Source organism: Lytechinus pictus, chromosome 2 (assembly GCF_037042905.1).
Source record: "Lytechinus pictus isolate F3 Inbred chromosome 2, Lp3.0, whole genome shotgun sequence".
NCBI classification, from domain to species: domain Eukaryota; kingdom Metazoa; phylum Echinodermata; class Echinoidea; order Temnopleuroida; family Toxopneustidae; genus Lytechinus; species Lytechinus pictus.
In genome coordinates, this window is record NC_087246.1 from 14,486,180 (window position 1) to 14,504,397 (window position 18,218).

Genomic DNA, 18,218 nt, shown 5'->3' on the forward strand with positions numbered 1-18,218 from the left:
CAGTCGTAGCATATAGAAGTCAAGCAACAAAAATCAGTCCTCTGATGTAAATTCTATACCTGAGACCGTAACATACGCGATAAAATCAATTTTGCAATTGGTTATAATTTTCTGTGAAATCCAATAGCAGCGTATATGATAATGAAATGATACACTCTTTCATAATTGCTCTAAACTAATGGGAGGAAAATGGGACTTGAAATTACAATTGTTTTTAAAAGGGCCTATTCTGTTATTTCGTGATTTTACATCGCCCCTAATTTTCTACCGAAATTGCCAAAGCAATTAATAGAGACAGCGGATTTTTTTTTTTTCAGAAACCATATTTTGTCAAATTTAAGTTGTTTCAATATGTCGAAGGTAAATTTATTGAAAATGTTCAATAATGGGAATCGGTTTGATGCCTCAGTGGTCATCGACAAATTACCTGTTCGATAATTATGATATTAGGGCCTATACGATCACGCATCAATTATCGATGGCAGGTACCTCTAATTATCAGCAAGCGATCAGGGATAGATTTTTCTCCTGATGAGGTTACTGTACTTTTTCCTTGCCATCATTCCATTTCATTCGCACGAAATATTCTAATCTGGCATTACTTTGATTATGGAGATATGATAAATACATGTGATTTTACTTGCTTCCTTAGTGTTTGTTCTATATTCCCTTATTTTTTTTCACAATCCACTTGTCCATGAAATAAATAAGCCCAATCAAAAAGCCTATCCGTGAATAATCACAAATAAAGTGATTATCGACTTATTGTGTTACAACAAATGGTTATATTTACGGGTACATATTGTACAATAAAAACATGATTGATTTGGCAGTTCATTCGTTTTGTTTTGCTTTCTAAAATTGTTACACGTAACGCCCACTTTTTTCCTTTTTTTTTTCTTCTTATTCTCTGCTTTCTGTTGGTCTTCTTTTCGATAATTATTTTCCCTTCATCATCTTCCCCTCCTTTATATTTTCTTTCCTTTCTGTCTCTTTCCCTTTCCTCCCACTTTCTTGCTTTTTCCACTCTTTTCCTCATTCATCCTATCTCATTCTCTCTGTCTTTCTCTCTCTTCCTTTTCTCATTTGCTTACTGTTTCCCATAATCTTGGTTTCCTCTTTCTCTCTATCTCTCTCTCTCTCTGTCCTTTTCTTTCTTTCTTTCTTTCTGTCTCCGTATTCCATGGTTATACATGTTATGAGCACTAAATGCCCTAGTTGCGTTCTGTTCGAATTCCACCTTTACACTTTTTAACGTTTGTACATGCTTCATCGATCAACATTTTGCTTTTTAAAGTCTTTTTTAATTGTTTTTTTTCCTGGTATATCTTTTATAATTGTGTAATATAAAAATCGATTGGTTTTTTATTTTTTGCTTATAATTTATTATTATAAATATTGTACTTTGCCCTTGTTTATAATGTGCACTGGGTTTTTCAGTCTTTGGACTGTTTTGCCAGTTTTCCCCGATTGAATAAATATCATACTACTATACTAAATTTAGAAGAAAAAACATAATCTTGGTTTGATTGAATCTCAGAGTGGTCATGGTTCTAGGTGTTCATCATATCATAAGGTTGCAAAATAAATTATTCATGGAAACAATGGCAACGTGAAAGAGTGTCGGATTGATTCCTCATTTTCTCCCACTGTGCTATAAAAGGGAATGTTTTCGGTAATGGAAACATGATTTGTCACCCCAATGTAGAAGAGCCTATTACTTAACGTAAAACAGTCCAGTTCAAGTGGTTAATATCTTACTATATTACAACAAATAGTTTATGCTGGTACATAACTTTCCCCTACTTTTGGCAGTTTATTTAAAGGCACAAGCTCCATATTCAGCCATTCTCGCAGGGCGCAATTAGTTCATAAAAAAAGAAAACCACGAGGTTTAATTCGCAGTATAAGAGGTAGCCTGTTAGGTGCCGGGTAAAATAGCAAAGGTAAAAATGGCAGAGGCAAAAATGACAGAGGTAAATATCATTACATGCTATATCACAAATATCAGTCATAATTATTGACCTTGAATGGACTCCTATCGATGAAATGAGTATTATGATCTGATAAGATATTATTTAGATTCTTATTTCATCATTTTAGGTATATACTTTGTCGTTGATATGATTAAACTCAAACATGTTCATGATAAAATGATTTCCATTAGTGAGTGATGAAAGGATTTATCTTGGCCAGTTAGTATAGTAGAACATCATTTCATTACATACATACCAAACGAATTTAATGTAAACACCAATGTGCGCTAACATTAACACACTGAAGTAGACAAGTTCGGGATTTCTTTGAACTACTTGCATAACTTGGATAACATAAAAATAACAAAACGTTCTGTAATAAAAATAATTTTTCATATTTCAACTTCATAATGAATCCGAATAAATATTGATATGATACGTATATAGTTTAATGTAAATTATATGATAATAGCAACTAGTGTTCAGTTTTTCAGAGCAATACCTAATTGCAGCTAGTCCAAGGGGATGTCATATTCCTAATCTAGTTTCTATGGCAATGGTTACCGCATGAATATTGAAATGTGTAGCGAATCAGGGATTTAAATTCATAGGTGTTTCTTAGGTACCATTATATCGACCTGTTTTGAAGGAGGAATTCACCCTGACAAATTTTTACCTTTGCCATTTTTACCTCTGCCATTTTTTACTTCTGCCATTTTTACACAGAGCCGTCTGTTAAGGTACGGTTTAGAATCTTTTAAGATTCATGATGGAGAAATCTATGTTATAGTCATGATAGTTGGATGGCACTGTCGTCATTATGCACATTCATATAAGGAATGAATGAGTAAAATGAAAATAATAATGTTTAAGTACAGAAATCAGCCATAAAATTTAGGCCAAACTCACCATCACTATAGTGCTATTCTTTTTCTGGTATACCAATCGCATAGTCACACAGGTTAATGTAGTGCCCCAACTTACAGGTAATAGCAACGCTTTCAAATGAATTATTTTGTGCAAATTTGAGGAGGTTAATCAGCAGAAGAGCTTTTCAGCGACATAAATTCATAGTAGACGCTTTCATATATACTATTTTCCACTTATCAAATAGTAATGACCCATGCATTTGAAGTGATACGCATAGTACAGGCTCGTGGATAGATGGGATTCATCGTAACTGGATGAACACTATTCATGTTCTGCAGGGTGATGTGATCTCCTTGGGTTTTCCTACATTCTTCAAACAGATTTGGCAAAATAACAAATGCGTAGGTGAATATGTGCCCGACTAGCGAAAATAGTCAAAATCACCCAATTTATCATTTAAAATGAACAAGAATTTTGGTTGATTTGGACCATTTTTATCCTTCGGACACATATTCATCAACATGTAGAATGGTTACTTTGACCAAACCTTTTTGAGAGAGTACACCAACAATGTTGAGCTAAAATTATGATATGCCAAATATCAATTTATCACGTTTTCTTGAAATTTCATATTCGACCTCAAGGCAGGCAAATATCGGTCACCTATGCACGTTTGTTATTGTCACCACGATGCTACATCGTTTCTTAACGATAGAGTTCATTGGCAGGAACAATCCATTACTATGTTCACGCACACAGATCTTATTGTGATTTAATTGAATTTACATCTCATTTAGATATTAAGTTAGTGATTATACATTGATTTGTAACATGTAATAAATTTCTTACAATATGTGAAAAGATATTGCGTTTATACTGTACTATATCATCGCGATACCACACAATAATGAAAACACGAGGGGATGGCTGTCAAAACTGATTAAGATTTCTTAAGAAGTTTCGTCCTTCATTCAAACAAGAACAAACTTTAACTACAGGGAAATAGATCTTGGTGTAATCGGCCTTCCACTATTACAGAGTATATAGAATCATTTAATCAACAATCTTTGGTGTAAACTTCTTATTCTTACTCTTTAGTTCGTAGAGGCCAGAAGGAACTATCAAAAGACCTGCTCGACAAGTACGGCTCGGTAGCTCTCAGACCAGTTACCAATGCTTCTCAGTCCATTCAGGTCTACTTCAGGATTCTCATCGCCCAAGTCATTAGCTTTGTAAGTATACTCACGATGGAGTAAGCAGTCAGACTGCAGGTCCCAAGAAAGTGGCTTCTTTCATCCAAGTGATATTCATGACTTGAGATGTTTTGCATATTTAATGAGCTTGATGCGGACCAAAACACCTCTTTTCATTCGGTCATTGCTGCTCTAATTGTGCATCGAATTTCATGAATTTGGTACCATTGTAAAGAAGAAGAATCATTCTTTTAGGTCATGTGTTTGGATTTATTCAAAGATTTTGTAATCTAGGCTAAAATTTTGATCTAAAATATGCTACAAAACAAATATTTTCACCTGACAAAAGCTGCTATTTTCACACTTTGTTTTTGTTTGAGCCCAAATGATTTTTATATCATGATAAAGCTGAATATGTATGCTTTAAAATGATATAGGTTTTAAAATAAGAATTGGTTTAATCGGGTCAAGATCACACTTTTCATTCGCCAAGTACATAAAGCAGCTTGAAAACAAGAATACTGCACTCTGATTGGTCAAAAAGACCACACAATGGCAAATTCCAACGGTTCCAGTGCCTGGGTTCGTGGGAAGATCACACTTCCCATGTGGTAATCTCCTCAAATACCCCGCGCCTGTTGTTCTGTGAACCTTATCCAGCCAATCAGAACTCTGGATTTCATGCAAGTACAAAATTTCAGAAATCTCGTCTTGTACCTTGGTGGGAAAAGTGTGATCTTGACCCGATTAAAAGGTGCCGCATATCAAGAGTGGCATTGTGAGAAAGTACAGAAGTTCAGCTTTATGGTGATATAGATATCATTGAGGCTCAAAATAAAAAGTTTTGCACAATTTGCAAAAGAAAACAGAGGAAGAAAATTCAGTTTTGAGGCACATATTCAGGCCAGAAATTTACTTATTTAACAAAATATTGTATACAAAATAAATGACCAATATGAAAGAGTAACTTTTACTCTATCTGATGATGCAATAATATTTCATTTAAGTTGAGGTTAAAACAGGTAAATTCTTAGAGAAAGAAAATCTCACGAATCACGAGATTTTGCAAAGAGGAGGATTCAGCCACGAGATGATTTGGATGAATCTGGCCTTTTTGCTCATTAGCATAGGGACCTGCGGTCTGACTGTAAGATGGCACTTGAAATAGAATGAGAGAGGGTAGCACTAATGGACAGGGATACTTTGAAATTGTGGGGAACGAGATATCTGTGTAAAAGATATAGAAAGAGGTAAGATATGACAGAATCGGTAGACAATATGTTTGAAAGAAGTCTGAAAGAGGGATGAGAAAGAGGCAACGAGACGGTAGAGGACCAATAGATGTGAAAGAGTTGGAAACGAATTAAAAATGAAAGAAAGGGCAAGACGAGAAAGGAGAAGAGAGGAAACATATAGGACGGATATAAGTAGGAGGCGGCAAATAGTCATTGACAATCATATGCATTACATGAAACATGAAGATATAATATAGCGAGAAGTTATGTCGCGACTAATTCGGTCCTTACTTGAAGTGAAATATCGTTTTCGGCAGGAGGAAACCAAGATGCATCATCGCTTATTGTTGTTTCTGACGGCTTTCAATCGGCGTGTATCTTGCTAGTTTTGCACTTGGGTATTCAGCACTCTCCTCGGAAATAATTATTAGGTATACAAAAGCAATGAAATCTCAAGAAATATACCACAATCTTGGAAAGTTGTAATTAAGATAACCATTACTTTTTAATGAATCTTTCTAACAATGATGGATTTATATTCTACGATATGACGTGCTCTGTCCCTCGGGCATCTCGCAGTAATAAATTATCTCAGGTCCAAGGTATTGGGAAATTCTTTAATATAGAGTGGGGATCTAGATCATCGTCTCGTAAAATTGAGATTAACACGACCGTGTTTCCGATTATGACCTCATTCTATTCATTATTTAATTCGACTGCGGGTGGAGGTGGACGCAATCAGCCGGAAATTAGAGGAGAGGCATACCTATTTAACATTATGAGCACATTAATGACATAAAGGTTTTAAAGGGCTGATTGATCAATAATTGTTATAATAAAATCAGAAGTTGAGAAAAGGGGTTTTGTGAAACTCAAGTGAAATGGCAGTATAGAGTAGGCCTAAAATAAAAGTTTCATATGAATTTTGAAAGCCGCCGACAATCAAAGCAAAGGGGAACGTACCACGTCCTGTTAAAAATTATTCGAAATGTGTTTATTATATGACCTCTGTCTAGGGCGAAAGTTATTGTTTCATCACTATTAATACACGCCTGTATATGTAATAAAAACAATTGTGATTTTCTTATGGTGTGACGGGGGGTGGTCCATCGAAGAATAAAAACACTTTCAATGGATTATGCAATGGGCCAGTTGCCTTGCTATGTCGGGCAATCTTGAATCACACGTTAGGACCAACTATAATAAACAAAACCCAAACCCACCAATGTTCTCTGTAGTAAATTAACATTCGTTATGTACTTGTAGCACGTGCATAATTACTGTTACCCCTCTCCGATGTTGACGGTTTAGTTACAATTGTATCGTGCTACATCCACTATGTATGTCGTGAATGCCTCACTAATTACATGCTTTCATTTGGAATGTTAATCCTGCACGCTTTTCACAAAATTATTGGCGGTATCTGTTATCATGGTATCATGGTTATATTCATACGTTATGAACTATTATGCGAGCAGTTCATGCTCTGGTTCCTTGCATTAATACAAGGTCGATGAACAGAAAAGAATGATTTTGGGATAATAATTCACAGCTTAACGAGATAATTAGCCACTAAAATTCAGCGCAAATTAATGAGAAATCTCTTTCCCTCCCTCCCCTCCCTGTCACTCTCTCTCTATATGTACATACACATCCTCTCACACACCCATACCCTCACCCTCACTCACACACACACACACACACACACACACATACACACACACACACATATATATATATACATAATATATATATATGTATGTTTATCTTTCATTTTTTCAAGCAGTATTTCAAATTACTTTTCATGTGATCTGGAATCCTTTGCAGTCATTTCTTTTATTCCACTTTTTTCATTTTTCAGATAAATATCTGGATGAATAAAACCACGAACAATTTCAGCAAAAAACATTTAGAGGTTCAATCATTCGTGGATAATTCTTCAGTCAAAGTTTTGCTTTTGCAATGTTGGAATCATATAACTTCTTGTTCATTAAGTTCGCGAGCTGTACAGAAGGGATTTTTTTTTTAAAAGATTTTGCTGAAAGCGACGCCATCAAGTAGCAGTGATGCGTACAGTTAACCATGATACTATATAAACAGTCTGGCACCTCGTCAAATTCTCGCGCCGTTCTCATCAATATTTCAGTAGACTTAGCTAATAACCTAATGCTTAATATACAGAGCCGTCAATGCATCTCTTCTAATGATGAAAGGGCGTCATTTCCATCTTATTTCACGGACAGACAGGCCCGTGATTGTTCATCGTAGGCTCACAATAATTCTGAAAGAATGAAATGCCATCCTATTACTTGGATTACTTTATCCTTCATTGTAATAATCAATCAAGTATTGATCATAATGCTAATGCTAATGCTAACAATAATAATAATAATAGCAATGATAAAGAAATAATAATGAGCATGTAAATGCCCTTCTTAATCAAAGTGATAAAAAAATAAGTCAATAATGAAAATGTATTATCGAATTCGTGATCAAACTGATTCGTGACAGTATTTTGTTCTGTTTGAAAAGATGAATTTGCAGAAAAACACGGTTGAAATACTCGGTTGCTAAATATTGATATGATAGTTTAATATCTAATGAAGTTTTTGAAGAGTTAACTAAACTACAACACATTTTAATATTTGCAAGACAGGTGAAAGCTGATAAGAATGATATCAACATTAAACTTGATTGAAAACAGATTTAGTGAAATATAACTGTTAACATAATTTATTTCCTTGCCTAGTTGACCAATCGAGCCATTGATGTTTCGCTATGAAAATGCTTTTGTTCATAAAAAAAACTGTCAATAGTGAGATATAAAAGATAAGTTAGATAAGAATACTAAGACAGTTACCGTCACTTCAAAACTGACAGCACAAGTAAAGTTTGGTTACTTGTAAAATATAGTTTCTACCAGCGACATGCCCCACCGACACCCAAACACACACGCACATAGTTTCTCTCTCTTGGACACAATTCTGTCTGTGATACGTTAGTCGTGCTTATTAATTGCATATTCAAATGTAACTGCCTATATTTAATTCATTAATTTGTTTGCCTCTTTGTAGTCTGATTACCTGAGTTTTTTTTTTCAATTAGGAAATTCATGCAAATCGGTCAGTATTATAGAAAGACGGTACGTAGTAGTGGAAATAAGCATGAAATAGAACTTTCACAAGAGAGAGAGGGAAAGAGAAAGAGAGATACTGCAAATAAAATTTACGGACACGACCTTAACTGAAATTTATTCTGACGTCATTTACGACGAGATTATCTCCTTCTTCTGACCAATCTACTAATTAAACCAGTCTTACTAATGGACGCATGCCCAAGGCAATTCACAAAATACAGGTAAAGGGTTTCATGGTTTTAAAAAGAGTAATATATCCTAGCCTGCAATTTATTTTGTCCCATTTACACCATGAAGTGCACATTAATAGAAACCTTTCAATAAGTGAGTTTTTTATATAGAATTCATGGTATATGATTTGAAATATTTTCATTAGGTACATTTCATTAGCATATTAAAAATATTTTTTTAATACGAACTTTATCATGATTCAGAATAGAACGCCGCAGCAACAAATAATGGCCATACCTAAAATCAACCAGTCGTGTAAATGGGACCGTACAGACTACTTATGGACAAGATTCGAGATGCTGTTTCATTTGTCTTACCCTAATTTGTACAGACACTGTCGAGCATTTACAACATTGCCTATATACTGGAGAATACATACATATATTTTATCATTTTTATATATTTTTTCCATATGAACATAACCAAGCGCTTTATAAAGAATAGTTTTACTCTCCAAGTGATGACAATGATAGAGGATTTAAGAGAGGAGACACATGTTGCTGGAGAGACTATTCATAAATACTAGGACTACTGAACCGCGTAATAATTTTACAAAACTAAATGTATATGGATTACAAAAATCGTATTGTATTTATTTATTCATTTAATCACGGTAAAACTCACATTTATTCAGGTATCCGTAGTATAACAAAAACAGGTAAAAGTTTAAGATAATGCGAGCATATTTACAAGTTAATGCATGCAATACATGAAAGAAACATAAAATAAGGAAGAAAGAGAGAAAGAGATAGAGTTGGAATAACAAAATTATCTGGATGTATGTAAAAGTATTTTATCCTTCTTTATAGGCCTATACATTCAGATCTAACCCTAACCATATGGATGTTACCTATCTGGATGTATAGACCTCCTATACCCGGGAATAATGCTTTATGGTATAGAATCAAGTTATATCATTTTGGCAAAAATGTTTAGTCACTGGCGTACGTAGCCATATATATATGTAATTCCATAATTTCTTATTTCAACTTAGAAATGTCTGGATGAAGGATAATCATCATAATACAGATCACATATCCATCGATGAGTATAACTGAGTATAACTTTATCATAACGCGATACCTCTGACCCCACACATTACCGTTATTACCGGGATATGTCAGAACTGACTCCACCCCCTGCCTGTGATGAGGAGCAGGACTAATTATTGTCCGAGTATGATGAGGAACCATGCTTTCTATACTAATCACGGGACAGATAATTGCTATCAAGTCAATCTCAATTATGACCAACTGTAAATATTGCCAACATGAGTCAACACATTTAATGGAGAGTCAATATAACTTCTGATTTATTTCTGACGCAGAAAATGTGATTCGGTGTACATCATTCAAGCCATAATGATGATTCATGAACTGCTGCATATCTGCGCCACAGCTACTTATAATTTATTTTCTAATGTTATTCAGCTTTTTTATTATTTGTTTTAACATTCATTTTCAGAACGAGAAAGAACAACGAATAACTATCAACGGATGGAGAAAGTTGGTAAGTTGCAAATATGAAAAAAAAATTGAAGGCAAATGATTAATTTATTATTTATCCGGTCAGGCCACTTCCCACTCCAAATATATATAAATATATATATATATATATATATATATATATATATATATATATATATATATATATATATGTGTGTGTGTGTGTGTGTGGGGGGGGGGTAATCCTATTGTAAAGTGGCCTAAGACCGTATTAATCTTTAGGGCGCGGGTTTGAATTTTTTCAGAGTTCACTTTAATTTGTTTGGTTCTTTGTTTTACACTGCAGCCATTTATTGCATTACGAGTGTTGCCATTGATTGATAAACATGAATAAATATTCCTAACGGGATTTTGGAGAAAAAAAACTTAAGTCAAATATTGTTGTTATATTTATTTAAAGGCCATGTAGGTAATTCTAAAAATCGTTAATTATTACAATATTCGCTTGCATTATTTCGGGATTCGGAATGGGGGCCCTTTGTAACTCTCCAGATCTGAGAACAAACTGAAAAACCTTCCATTCCCCTGAAATCATGATAATAGTATCGATGCAGATTATGCAGCCATGTAAGGAAAGTACGTGTATTGCATGGGTTTAATGTTCTACATCAAAGTTAAAACGGTATACAAATTTATTTAATGCTATATAGCAAAATATAAAAACGTTTCTTTTACAAGTATATATTTATATAAAGTTTATATAAAGTATAGTTAGTATTTTATGGTGAGAGGGTTATGCCTTTCATGATCCTTATTACAAAATGGAGTGTACCAAAGCTCAATATTCTCATTCATTATTGAAAAAACAGAAGCTGCCAGAATATAGGAATCTATGTATAAGTTAAAAGAACATAATAGGTCCAAGACACCTGCTGCTAAGAAAAATGGAAATTAAGGTTTTTGTGACATGCATTGATAGTAGTCGTGAGAGGTACATCCATAGACACTCTGCAGATAAGTAGAATTTCGTTATTTCTAAGTATGACACAGGCCTACTAAAAGTTTCATCTGACTGAAAATCTTCAATCCGTTTCGACAATCGCATGCATTATACCTTTTTTCAATTTGCATGGTTGTTAAATGGACAGGGTTTACGAGGAAGAGGTAGGGCTTCGTCGCGAAGGTCAACTTTTATGACTTTTGACTATTTTCTTTTTTAATATACCATGTATACACAGGGATGGCGGAACGTATTTTCGTTTGGGGGGTCAAAGCCAAAAAAGGGCACTTACGTATAATGCCAAAAAGGCATTTTGGTACAAACGGATATTGTCCCCATGAGATTATCATCTGTGTGTTTTGTAGTAATTAAGTTGAGGAAAGGTTTTCTAATTGATAAGATATATATTTAGGCTTCATTTCTTCGCGAGCAAGCGGTTTAGAAAAAAAATCAGATCCGAAGTTGTATAGCTCGCTTTTTTGGTAAAATATGGACCTAATTACTGTTAAAAGAGCATCGTTAGCGAGATATCGCTAGCGCGATTCACGAGCTCGAACTTTTGGAAATTTCATGCAATAAGACTTGAAAAGTAAACATTCCGAGCATGTTTTGTAATCATGAAAAAAAATGTAAATCTAACTAAAGAATTAACGCGAGCGCGAAGCGCAAACTGAAATTGTTAATATACTGACCAGAAAAGGAACCTTTTGAAGACTACATTTAGTGACTCATGAATAGGATACGGGCTACTTAGTGACCAATCGAATAATGTGAGCGCGAAGCCCGAGCCAAAATTTTTGATATTTTAACCAGAAAACTGGGCATTCTAGGCATTTTATTTAACCAGGAACAGAATGACTACCTTATAATTGGAGTGATTTTCTAACCTAAAAAATAATGTCTTATGTTTACTTCAAAAAGAAGATTTCATTAAGAAAAAAGGGCATTTTGAAAAGGGGCATTTTTTTCTTACGGGGAATTTCGGGGGGGGGGCACTTGCACCCCGCCGCCCCTGTGTATACATGAATATTTGTAAGACTATTGGATCTTAATGTGATCTAGGCTCACATGACAGTTACACCAGCAAACTAACCCAAGAAGACATCATATTATTTTTCAAAATTAATTAGTGAAATTACATGCCATCGGTCGGTTTGAAGTCGGGTTAAAATCTGTATAGCAAGGTCAGTCACATATCGTCGGTTTAGGTAGCCGTTGATGTCGATTTTCCCCCGAACTTGCTTATTTTTCATACAGAGTTTGGTCGATTCGTCTTCATTAAATTGCAGCTATGAAGGTTATTGCGCTGTTTGGCGAGCACAATTCAAAAGAAATGGCGAAACGCAGTAACCATCTGAAAGTAAATTGATCAAACTCTATTGGCCTGATTGCAAAAAAACTTCGGGGCAAACCACTACGAACCGCCATCTAAACCGGTAATGTGTGATCGTTGCTTTACCAAAGATTGCGCATCAATATTGACCAACGTCGGCAAAAGAATACAACTGTCATATTGGATTTATTGATATTGCCTTATTACATTCTGTATCACACGTCGAACCATATGTCCATACTGTTGAGAAGATACCTTAGGCACGATACCATGTTATTACGTTAAAATTATGTAGTTGTTCAACACATTTTCCTCTTTTTCAAGAAATTACATTCATGTAATTTGCTTTAGTATATCCTTTCAGAATGACATTCTCCACAGTGAAAGCAGTCACAACCAAAATCGCTATTTTTATTGTTGTTGTTGTTGTTGTTTTTATTATTTCTTATCATTATTTTATATCATTATTATTACTATCATCATCATTATCATTGATTATTATTACTGTCATTATCATCATCATCATCACCATCATCATCATCATCACCATCATCATCCCCATCGTCAATAATTTACATACTGCAGTCACATTAATCCAATTTTGCATAAACTTGAAGAATATTTTATCTTCCTTTTTGCTTTTTTTTTCTTTCTTTAGCAATGGTTGGATCAATTCCTTGCATGGGATAAGGATATGTATGGAGGCATTAATCAGCTGGAAGTAACCCCTGACAAGATATGGCTACCTGATATCAAGCTTTACGAAAAGTAAGACCCAACGTGACTATAATGTAAAAACGATCAAAATTTACTGCATAATGTGATTGATTTTTATCAACCATAAAATGCCACAGTTTGTACACTACTCATAACAAAAATTATCAGACGTTCATTTTCAAATTCTACGATTAAAAAGAGTATTAACAATATATTTTCAACGAGGCACTTTACCCAATATCAACCGTGGGCAGGAGTATGTGGAAGTAGTAGTTATGGTAGTAGCAATTGCGTCTTATGTGGGCTAGGTGGTACAAACTCAGGTACCTTTGTAAGGTGGGGGAGGGCCAATGAAAAGGACCCTCACATTTTATCCTTGATCATAGCTCATCTGACAACGTCACGTTCGTCGGCTTGCAGGCAATGAGCTGAAAGAAAATTAGTAGTGGTGGTTTAAATATATAATGCATATATATAATTTTTCTAGCAATACAGTAAACAGACTTGTGATTTTCTTCTATCCTAAATTACATACAGCATTGATAAGGACTTCCAGAGTGAAGATAAGGTCAATGCCCTTGTGAGCTCTGACGGTATGGTCACGTGGTATACCCCGATGGTCATCAGCAGTTCTTGCAAGATCAATGTCCGTTATTTCCCTTTCGATGTCCAGACTTGCACCTTGACCTTCGGCTCCTGGGCTTATACCATCGACTCGCTCAACATTAACTATTCTGACGATGCAACACAGGTATTTCTGATTTTATCTCTTTAAGTTCAACTGTTGCCCCTATGTTGTGGTAATTTTCAAGCTAGACCATTTGCATATGGACGCAGGACTCCGTCTGTGATTCGTGATCATGATGATAGGTATCTTGTGCCATTGTATACAAATAAAGATCAAAGAAGCTATGGTTGTTCAAGATTCGTCATTTTCTGTGAACTAAAATGTTAGTGTGTCAGCAACATGTGTCCTATTTGACGTGTAAGATTTTGACCGGAAAAAAATGAACCATGAAAAGTCTGCATTAAACTGTTGTCTAATCAACAACCTTTTGCAATCATAATAATCATCGTCATATTAGTTTTCGTGATTTTCTCATCCTTTATTCAGAATGTTTTTCTAAACAACGGCGTATGGGACCTGCGTAAGATCAACTTGGAGCGAAACGTTGTCAAATATGCCTGCTGCCCGTTTCCGTTTAGCTTTGTCCAGGTAGATTTGTTCCTGGAGAGACGGTACGAGTTCTATGTCTTCAACATGGTGGTACCCTGCGTCATGCTCTCCGCCATCAACGCCTTGGTGTTTTTAGTTCCCCCAGAGTCAGGGGAGAAGATTTCCTTTTCGGTAGCAAATCTCCTGGCCTCAATCCTGTTCCAGCAGCTGATTGGAGAACTCATGCCACCACTAGGTGATGAAATTCCACTTCTTGGTGAGTAAGGTTTGATTTAATTTGAATTCATTTATAACTTAATTTGAATTTATTTATTGGTTGATTTGAATTTATTTATAACTTTACTTTATTTTATTTTATTTATAGGTTAACTTTAATCGTTTTAATAGGTTGAATTTTACTTTATTTAGAGGTTAATTATTTATATGTTAACAGCGGGCAAAGACACATGAAACGAGAAGTACGAATTTTAGTAACGGTGGCAATATTTCAGTCAGTTTTCAAGAGAGCTGAGGCTGAGGAAGCCAAAATTACAAGATGGAAACAAGTCTCAACGAAAAATTATTACCCTGAAAGGTAAACATTAATTATATAAATGGAAACTTTACCATAATGTAAAATGCGACCTTTACATTCCTCTCTTGAATTTTAGAATTATCTTGTTTCCACTATTGCTTAATACCTAGATAAAGTCATTTAGATATGAATAGAAACAATGTGAATTAACGGTACTGATGAATATTTCCAGGGGAGGGGACAACAATCATATCCAACCCCTTTGATATATTTATTATGGTCAAGTAAAATTGTTGACAGCTTTTATATGGGTTGGCGCTACATGTACACCACACAACACCAAATATTTAGATTTTATATTTCTATTCAGTCCAACTATTATGCTGCAACCAATTTACCCAAACTAGGCTGGCAAGACTATGATGGAAGGCAATGAACATGACGCAAGTGAAGAACAACCATCTTTTGAATATCACTATTTATTCCTATGATCCTCTATCTTTCAGGGATGTTCTTTCTGTACATGGTCGGGATGAGCTGTGTGGCACTGGGAGCTAGCGTCCTCATACTGCGCATGTTTCATCGCCTTGGAGAAAAACCTGTCCCGAGATGGCTCAAACGCATGTTCCTCCGTCGCGATTCCGTTTCGCTGTCCTTTAAGCGGGCCAGTGTCGCCGTCAAGAAGACAAGAAGCAACCGCCATAGTTCCAATGGGGACGACGGCTACAGGAGGGGCAGCAATCTTAGTATGACCGTGATCAAGGAAAACGTCAACGATGTCAACTCTAAAGACCCAGACGAGGCATCTTTCCCGCTGCATCCAAAGAACGATGTAAACTCGACGGCCAAACTTAGCATACACTGTCAAGGATTTAACGACGATTACGAAAGCGAGTCTGCGATGCTAAAACGGGAAATAATTCGGCAAGAATGGATGACAGTGGCTAGGAAACTTGATAAATCTCTAGGAGCTCTCGTGGCTGGCTCAACTCTACTGGTCATTATTCTTATTTTCCTCCTCTTTCTATTCAGAGGATAATCATTCATGTGATTCTTTAACATATGCACGAACATTATCGGCGGTCTTAAGACGCATATGGCTTTTTACTTGCAGAGATATTAGCGAGTTGATGCTCCGCCGCGCAGAACGAATTCTAGGACAAAGTAAATGTATTGAAAATGCCCATCAAATGACAATGAAGAGCTGGGAGGTCTTTGTCGACAATAAACCGGAACAGCATTTTCATTCTAAGTTTCGTAGCTGAAGATAACTTGCAAATATGTTGTCGGCCTAGAGTCAAGGACAAAACTGTTGTGTTTATTTACCAGATTTTTTTTATAAAGCTTTCTTGGTAGCTCATTGTCATGAAGGCCTTTGAGATTCATTTTCTATGTTGATCTTTAAAGCGACCTGCGTCACGGTGCGAATAATCGCTAGTACTGTCGCTTCTGCTCAGAACAGAATGCATCGTGTCTTTATCATGTGTAAATCTAAAAAGAAATCAGTTTCATGAACAATGTATAGCATTAATGGCAAACTACGGGGATTGATAAAAAAAATCTCGTTGGAAAGCATGGCTAAATGAAAGTCAATGAGGATGGAGGAGGTTAAATACAACACTTTCAAGTATTGTGTTATGTAGTATGTATTTAACTTCCTGTTATCCTTTCAGTCATTCACCTTCACTTGTTTACAAACTCCCCCAATGTCATCTAAGAATTCTCAAACCCCCAATACCATTTAACTCCTAAACCTTGACCATAAAAAGACCAACCCTCAGTGACGTCAGCTAACTTCAAGGAAGAAGTATGACTCACTCTTCCAGCCCCATTCACTTGCATAGAGAATCACCACACCCCTTATACCAGAGAAAGTTTGATAGACAGTTACCTGTAGACCAATCAGATCAAGTTTAGAGATCACTCCCACCTTAAATTGTTACACCCCCAAAACTAATGATATAAATAAGACTTCTTGATTATTGGAGATAGATGGAATACAACGATAGAATACTAGACCAACACTCATTCACAGAGACTGACTGACTTCAAGACTTAGACGTCCATCGAATATTAATTTAACTTCACTCCGAATCTCAATCTTATACTTCTAAATTATTTTATATTCATCGTCTCCTATTATATCTGAATCTTCATGTACTTCGAACTGTAGCTGAATATTGATGATTAAATACTTTGTGATTTTGAACTGTATAACTTTCTCCAAAGTATCATCATTACGCTTCCCTTCTTATAATTATCGATCCCAACACGACAATTGATCAATAGAGATGGAGAAGGTGGTCCATTAAAACAAAATATGCGCTTTGTCGATTTTAAGTCGATGAGGTTGGCTTCAGAATTCCTGTTCTGTAAGTACAGTTTATCAAAAGTACAAACACATAAAGCAGAGTCATTAACAAAATAATAATATCGAAATGATTTGATATTCATGACAAGTATCTCATTTCGTGCTTTCCATTGCCATCGATTTTTTCACTGAATTGAATATAAAAGCTTGCCCAAAGATTTCCTAAAGAGTGGATAAATACTGAGGAAACTTCTGGCTGTCTTTGCTTCTTTTAGGCAAAATAACATATAGGTATAATCCGTGGTGTTCAAATTGTGAATATGATGAATAAAAGTATGGGGGTACATCACAAGTTTCTAAAATTTTAAGAGACTGACAAAACGGAACTTTAATTTATTTTTCCTAAATCAAATCAAAATACTCGAAAAATACATGAAATACAAACGAAATTAGTTGGAAATTTATACAGGGCTATCTAACACAAAAACAGAAATGTATACCCAACGAAAGATAAAATATGTGTTCCTGGGAATATTTTTGGAAAAATATCCTCAGATGAATAATAATAATGATAATAATAATAATAATAGTAAAAATAATAATCCGCTTTTATATGGCGCATAATACATCGGAACGACGTGTCTAAGCTCTTTATAGATATTACCCCGGTCATTGGATTCATTCCCGCACACAATGTGTGAATATTCTCTACTCCCTGGGGAGTATGAAAACAAAATTTCTCCATAGAATATTCTCAGATGATGTCTAACATGCTTTTAAGATAAATGATTATAAAAGACAAGCTAATCTTTAGATTTGAAATTACGTAACTGCTGCTTCAATGGTAGGTCGAGTGTGTGTGAAAAAATGGTAACAATTAATTATAGTATTTTCTATTCAATTTTCAAGTTTCTTCTTCATCATGTTTATAGATTGAACACTAATTATTAGTCCTATCAAGGATTGTAATTTTTGTATCTTTGTTTCAATAGCTTTTATGGGTTATCCTTTTAAGCTTTATGAATCACTGTACTTCATGTAGCTTGTGTATTTGTATATAACATCGGGAAATAAAACATC

The 18,218-nt window shown here is 35.1% G+C and overlaps 1 protein-coding gene across 1 annotated transcript; it reads left to right on the forward strand.

The window, feature by feature from the left end:
* Nucleotides 1-478: 478 nt before the first annotated feature.
* Nucleotides 479-17,620, forward strand: LOC129284270 (neuronal acetylcholine receptor subunit alpha-10-like). The gene is made up of 7 exons (XM_064106319.1): nucleotides 479-485; nucleotides 3,945-4,078; nucleotides 10,106-10,150; nucleotides 13,078-13,187; nucleotides 13,674-13,887; nucleotides 14,251-14,569; nucleotides 15,334-17,620. Exons 1-7 carry the CDS (start codon nucleotides 479-481, stop codon nucleotides 15,864-15,866), a joined length of 1,362 nt encoding a protein of 453 aa, XP_063962389.1. The 3' UTR covers nucleotides 15,867-17,620.
* Nucleotides 17,621-18,218: the final 598 nt, after the last annotated feature.

Coding starts and splice junctions, on each gene's coding strand:
- LOC129284270 (XM_064106319.1), top strand. Junction 4,079..10,105: donor TCGCCCAAGTCATTAGCTTT/GTAAGTATACTC, acceptor ATTCATTTTCAG/AACGAGAAAGAACAACGAAT. Junction 13,188..13,673: donor GATATCAAGCTTTACGAAAA/GTAAGACCCAAC, acceptor AATTACATACAG/CATTGATAAGGACTTCCAGA.